General features: G+C 42.5%; 1 protein-coding gene across 1 annotated transcript in view; it reads left to right on the forward strand.

Annotated features, from left to right (window-relative positions):
• SAMD13 (sterile alpha motif domain containing 13) overlaps positions 1-7,301 on the forward strand; it is a 97,473-nt gene that overhangs the window by 47,888 nt on the left and 42,284 nt on the right. Inside the window, exon 2 of the mRNA XM_042781692.1 lies at positions 2,748-2,947. Within this exon, the coding sequence (XP_042637626.1) occupies positions 2,748-2,947 (200 nt within the window). The remainder of the gene's footprint in view (positions 1-2,747; positions 2,948-7,301) is intronic.

Below are 7,301 nucleotides of genomic sequence, written 5' to 3' on the forward strand. Positions count from 1 at the left end.
GAGTGGCTGGTGGGTTTGAACCGCCAGCCGTCTGGTTAGCAGGCAAGTGTCTTAGCCACTATGCTACCAGAGCTCCCAAGCTCCATAAGGGCAGAAAATTTTTTCTGTTTCGTTTGCTGATGTATCTCAAATACTAGAATAGTGTCTAATACATAGCAGGCAGTCAAGAGATACTTATTGACTGAATGAGTAAATGGTTGCTAGCCTTGTCAAACCTAATGTCCTCTTTTTATAACAAATACGGTTTTTCTCTTTACTCTCATGAAGTAAAAGAGATACTGTGCTTATACATGTGATTCTTTTTAAGTGAAAACATTGATTTAACTGTAATATTAAGGAAAACTTAAAGAAAGTAATTTACAAAATAAAATAATGTATGATTCAATATGAAGCTGATCAGGCATCTGTAAACCAAAAGACATAAGGAAGTAGTCAGATGTTTGCATCCATTTGTACAATCACATGAATCATAAAATGAACCGTATTGGTGACTCAAATTCCATGAATGGCATTACAGTTCAGGAAGTGGTCAAATTCTAAACAAAATAAAGTACAGTCTTCCTTCAGTTTTATCCAGTAGCTACATTCCAGGAAAATTCTATCTTAATACTACACACACACAAAAAAAACCTCTTTATGCTTACATTTAAAACAGATTTGAGGCTCAGATAATTATACACAGCTTTTTCATCTACATGAATGAATAGCAGAAGGGTCGAAAGTTGCCAGGATGTAGGACAATTCTTTGCTGGGCAGGACTGTCCTGGGCATTGCAAGATGCCTAGTATCTCTGGCCCCACCAATTAAATTCCAGTAGTGCCCCCTTCCCAATCTCTATTCCAAGCAAAATCAGTCTGGCAAATTTCCCTTGGGGGGGGCAGTTCTATCCCAATTGAGACCCAGAGGGTCACCAATGACTTTTAACTTTCCAATCCAGTGGTCTTTTTTTTTTTTTTTTCTGGTGTCCTTGGTCGCCTTTCTATAGCGTCCATGCCCTCCTCACTTCTCTTTCCTCCTTTGGCTTCCAGGTTACTGTACTCCTCCACCTTCACAAATCCCTGCTTGGTATCATTGTTAGACTTCTCATCTCCACATACACCCCCGTTTCCCTTCCTTTTTGCTTTCCACATGCTCTTCACGACCTTTCCTAAGTGGATGATTCTCAAAGTTCCATTTCAACCCAAATATCCAAATCCACATTTCTAACTCCCATTTGGTCATTCACATACAGAAAACTGCAAGTTATGCACTTCCAAAATCGAACTAGTCATCTTGCTCTAAAATCTGTTATTCCATCATTTGTATCCATATATGTGAATGACACTATCACCCACTTACTCTGTCTAAAAATGACAACCATCTTTGATCCCTTTTCCACATCCAATTGATCGAACTGTTCTGTCCATTTTCCCTCTGAAGTGTCTTATAGCTCCATAGTTCAAGCTGTCCCTATGCATACTTCAGCCTCCTAACTGGTACTTCTCTTTATCTTTTGATACTTCCACAAAAGGAGTTTCTGCAGATAATAATAACAGTGCTGTAGCTAACACTGAATGCTTGTCATATGCCAAGTACTATACCAAGTGATTTCCTTCTCTTTTAATCCATACAGCCACATCATAAAGTAAAAACTTTTATAATTTAAATCTTAAAGATGAGGAAAATGAGATTTAGGGAAGTTGTGCAACTTACCTAAGGTCACAGCACTAGTTTGGAAGTGACAACACCAGAATTTCACTTTTATGTGGTGACAAAAATCCCTGTTGTTTTCTTGTTGTTTGTTTTATTTTTTGATACAACTTGCCCACATTGTTGATCTCCTGATTACAATCTTCTATTCAGTCTCTTCACCTATTCCATCTACCTTTCCTTCCCACTCCATTTTTCCAATCCATAAGTGCTTCTTCTGTTTTTGCTTATCTCCTCATTTAATAAGGATTAATAAGAAAGTCCTTCACAGCAGGCACCTCTTCTTCCACCTCCTCTACATCTAACTGTCTGCAAGACTTCCCTCTCCCAGCTCTCTCTTCCCAGCTGCCAACTTTGGGCTGAAGAAGGACAAGAAGAACACGTGATGGCTTCGAACTCCCCATATCCAGGTACACAAAACTCCCTGCATCTTTAGTTTTTCTCTGCCTAACTCACAGTGTTGTTTCATGATTCTAATATGATAAACCAGTTAAGTAAACAAAGCTTTGTAAACTGTAAAGTGCTCTAATATATGAAGTGCAATAATTCACCCTCCCTTTGCACGCCTTTAAGGAGCGCTGACAGAATAGTGTCTAAGGTATTTGGCTGCTAACCAGAAGGTTGGCGGTTCAAATCTACCAGCCGATTTGAGTAAGGAAGATGGTGCCAATGTACTTCTGTAAAGATTTGCCGCCTTGGAAACCCAGTGGGGTCGCTATGAGTCGTCATCGACTTGATGGCAGTGAGTTTGGGTTTTTGCACTCCCAGGGCTTCAAACTGACTTCTTCTGTGAACAAACTGGTGTTCCAAGCAGAATGTCACCTGGGTGTTAGGGGATGAAGGAAGAGTAGGGACCTAAAGAACATGAATTTGGCCCGGGGAAATCTCTGTTTACTGCCAAAGCCCAATTTTAAAACTCCATCAGGGTTGCAGTAACAGTAAGTAAAACAAGAGGTATCTGAAAACTCCCAATTAAAAAAACCTCTCTAGGAGTGTTTCACTCTCCACCAGTTCTCTGGAGGTTTTAAGTTCTTGCAAACGTCCTCTACTTTCACAAGGCTCCTGCCTCCAGCGCCCCAGTGCCTCATTTACAACCCTCCAGGTCCCTTCCCACCTCCTGCTGACCGCGTCTCTTCTAGTGCCCCCAGCTCTCAGACCCCCGCCCCGCCCGCGGAGGACTACAATTCCCGTGGGGCTCGGCGCTTGCCCGCCGCAGAGCTGCACCAGGAAAAGCCTCTTGCGCCCGCGGTGCGGGGAGGTAAGTGATCTGCCTGTGCTGCGGGGGCACTGCGAACGCGCCCACCCCCTCCCCTCTCCTGGATGAAAGGAAACAAAAAAACCCACAGTAAAAACCTCCCTGCCCTCCCTTCATCTCTTCTGTGTGTCCAGTGCTCCTGCAGCTTGTTGCACCCACGAGCGTGGATTGTCACCCCGGAGCGGAATTGGGAGCAAAGACGTAGCCAGCCCGCTCGCAGGATGTGCCGGGGTGGGGGCACGGCTCTACCCAACGCAAAGCGAGTGCCACACCTTCCACGCCCCCTTTCCCAATGATGGGCTGCTCCTGGGAGCTTCCAAACTCGAAGAAATAGTTCTTCTTGAAAGTCTTTGCTAGAAACTTCCCACTCTGTCGCTGCTGCCACAGGCGAGTCGTTTGGCTGTCGGCTGGATTGGCTGCTCCAAGAGGCTGCCAGATGCCCCCTCTTCTGCCCCCCCACCCCCACCGCCCCTTCACTACATGGCTCTTCACTTTCCCTAGCGATGCCCAACGGGTCGAGTGGAGCTCGGCCCTGACCCTCGGGCGACTTTTTCTAGGTTTTCACCTGCGGCCATGTGGACCCAGGTCAGCGCTCGAGCCGGGCGGGACTCGCCTGGGAGCCGACCCAAGACAGAGGCTCTTTAGGGATGGTAGCCGCAGGCTCCCTGGAAGAGCCCCTCCTGCCTGGGGAAGAGTGCTGATCAACTGAGAGACCCTACCTAGGCACCAATTTCCCGCCCTTTCTGATCGAACTCTCAAGCTGAGCCTACACCCAAGTTGGCCTGAAAGTATTGCTTCAGAATACCTGTGCAAGTGTCTCTGAAGTTATTTTGGCACATTCCATAATATGCTGGATGGGAAGGACTCGTTTGGTTATATCTCTTATAGGAGTACTCCACACTCACTCTATGTGAATTAGGAACACTCCACATAGCTTCACACACCACAAACATACCACTCACTATGCATACTACAAATACCATACACAATGCCCCATACCACATAATATTTACATCACAAACATACCGTACATACACACACATCACGCACAGTACACACACACTGCATTCATGCTACATACCACACACGTATCATTTTAAACAGCAGAGAAGAGAGTTGACATGAAACAGTTTGTTGGAAGGATAGGGTGCATATTAGCATATATATTTGTATCTACAAATGTCAGTTTATTACCAAAGTTAGAAACTAGCTGCTAAGTGAATCCTCCTGTTGTCATAATTTTAGAATGCCTTTGGCTCTCTTTTTATAAAATGGGATTGATTTCCTACAAACACCCCCTGAAACCCCTACACTTGTCTAATTTTTGATCACTGCAGCAAGAGGATAAGGGGTGTCCTTTTCTGTAAACCAAATCCAACCCACTACCATCGAGTTGATTCTGACTTATAGCGACCCTACAGGACAGATTAAAACTGCCCTGTAGGGTTTCCAAGGCTGTAAATCTTCACAGAAGAAGACTGCATCATTTTTCTCCTGTGGAGCGGCTGGTGGATGCAAAACACAGATCTTTTGGTTAGCAGCTGAATGCCTTAACCACTGCACCACCAGAACGGCTTCCTTTTCTATATGTAGGAAGAAATGCTTGGAAAAACTCACAGACGCCTTCCTCCTGTGAGTGTGTCTAAGAAAAGTTGGGTGTAACTACATTTTCTTGCCTCTCTCCCTTTCAGAGGGTTAGTGAACCTGGAGATTTTGTTCTGAGCAGAGGCTATCAGGGTACCCCCTTGTCCATCTTTTCTTTCCCTAGGTTTCACAATCCAGCCACTTTGGATTTAGTTGAAGAACAGTTAAGGAATTTTAGATCAAGTTCAAAAACTTTATGGAATCTGTTGGTGAGAGAGCTCTTTATTTATCATTTATTTATTTATGTAAGAGTCCATCGTTTTGACCAGTAAGTGAAGGATCCACCTTGCCTGACGCAGGTTCAAAAAATGTTGTTGTTATTTGCCATCGAGTCGGACCCAACTCACAGAGGTCCCTCCTTGGGGTTCCTAGGCAGTATCACTATAGAAGTAGATTGCCCAATCTTCCTTCCAAGGAGTGGCTGGTGTATTTGAACCACCAGCCTTCTGGTTAGCAATCAAGTACCTTAGCCACTATGCTACCAGCCTGAGTGCTTAGAATTCTTTCCTAAATTTAACTGTTTGCCTTCTAGAGGCGTAATGGCAAAGATAAGTAGAGAGAATACTTGAACTCTTGCTCTTTCTCAGTGGTGGTCATTCAGGATGTTGAATTTTCTGATATTCTTGCAATAAATATGGAAAATAAAAAAAGCAAAATTTGACTTTGAAAATCAGGTTCCAGTTCTGCCTGAAATCTACATGGTATTACAGGAGCAGATAATTTTTTCCAGAAACCTTACTGGGAATTTACATTCTCTGAGCTCTGGTGGCATAGTGTCTAAGGCATTTGACTAACCAGAAGGCTGGTGGTTCAATCCACCAGCCACTCCTCAGAAGGAAGTTTGGTCAATCTACTTCTATAGTGATACTTCCTAGGAACCCCAAGGAGGGATTGCCATGAGTTGGATCCGATTTGACAGCAATGACTTTTTTTTTTTTTTTTTGTGGCCCTGTCTGAGAAGTTTTGTTGACATCCTTGACATCCGGACCAAAAAAATGTCTAAATGTTGATTGGTGTTTATTTCAACCAAGAAGCAGCCATTTATGTTTTTTGTGTATGTGCGGAGTTGTTTATGGGATGGGAATGTTCTCTAACAGTGGTTCCCAGCCAACAAGAAAACTGTGAGATTGGCTGGAAAAACTTAAATCAAAAGATCATGCCTACCTTCTTCACCCAATCTCCCAATTTCCTGAATTTAGGGCGGCGGTGGTGGATATTATTAATTTTGGGGTAGGCACAATGTCTTTTTATTCATATATAACTAATAGAGTACCACGTACTCACAGATACTCAAGAACTGTTAGCTGAATTTGTTGAATTATGTTTTTTTTTTTTTTTAACAACTGGATAAACAGTTAAACTTCACAGAACTAATTGTTTTCATTTTTTATAATAAGGTCTTGTTTCTTTCTGTTTGAATTTCTACTGGCTTCATTTGGTAGGATGAATGCCAAAATTAAAGAATGTGGGTGTTCTCAGAAGATCTGGTCATCTATTTTGCATCCACTCTGAAATATGTTACTTCCTGCATAACGAAGTAAAAGGATTTTCTGTTGGGCAGCGCTGTCCTTATTCTCACAAAGAGATTACTTAAAAGCCAGCCCTGGGAACTTTGTCCACGAATCTCTATTAGGAAGAAAGAGAAACACAGGAGTACAGCTTCAGAGTGCTCACTGGTCATAGCCCCATAAGCACTGGGCTCTTTTATTTTTCCCACAGGGGATTGGGGGGGGGGCGGGCTAGTTTGAAGCATTGCAGTCAGCTCAGAACAACAGCAAAAACATACCATGCAACAAGAATGAAGGGGAGGGAGAAAACATGAGGCTATTGATACAGCTTGTTTTTCCTTATACAAGACAGGTGCAGAGAGAATTCTGCAGTTTTGGACTCGTGATTCATTCACTTCCACTAAATGTGCTGAAGATAGTTAGCAAAAGTGAACAGGCACACTGTAGCTTTAAAAAGTCAGCCATGAACCAGAAGGCAGTTGGTGCAGCTTGTGTGTGATTCCTAACGTCATGTTGGCTGAGAGCCAGCCTGGTTTTATTTCACTGTGTCAAATTGTACCTCCTTATTGAATTCCTTTGCCAGCCTACTTTGTGAAAGAAAACATTGGGGTTTCTTTGGCTGTTCTTGATAAGCCTATAAAAAATGATATGTCTTAGTTGCTTATAGGTAGGTTTTCTTTTTACTCTTCCACCAAAATAATAATAAGACAATGTAGTGTGATTTTGCAGAGTATCATTGTGTGTTTTGTTTTGTTTTGTTTTGTTTTTCCTGAGATGCTTAGAAAATGGTGAATGTGTAACAGTTTCCAACTGAAGTGAAATCATTGTTTTGGCATGGAGCAGCAGCACTATCTTCTTGTCTACTCTGTAAGGGTGTGTGAATGGATGTTAATATCTGTGTGTCTATGAAATGTTGAATTTCTCTATCAGTGATCTAAGTGGTTTAGCAACTGGAAGTTTGTATGTGTGTGTGTATCATGAGTGAAGATTAACCCACACTTACAGTATTATTTATTAATCATCTACTTCTCTAAGTGATAAAATCTTGTGAATATACTAAATGATGCACTTGTCACGTCAGAGTAATCCCTACAGAACGAGTGCTGAAGTATAAAGTGATTTGAGAGGAAATGTATTTAATTTATGGCTTCAGCTGTAGAGGAGAAAGCACGTTTCGGGACTAGTTTTTTTTTTTTTTTTCCTTA

This window comes from Orycteropus afer, unplaced genomic scaffold, assembly GCF_000298275.1.
Source record: "Orycteropus afer afer isolate SDZICR_OR568_19922 unplaced genomic scaffold, OryAfe1.0 scaffold00152, whole genome shotgun sequence".
NCBI classification, from domain to species: domain Eukaryota; kingdom Metazoa; phylum Chordata; class Mammalia; order Tubulidentata; family Orycteropodidae; genus Orycteropus; species Orycteropus afer.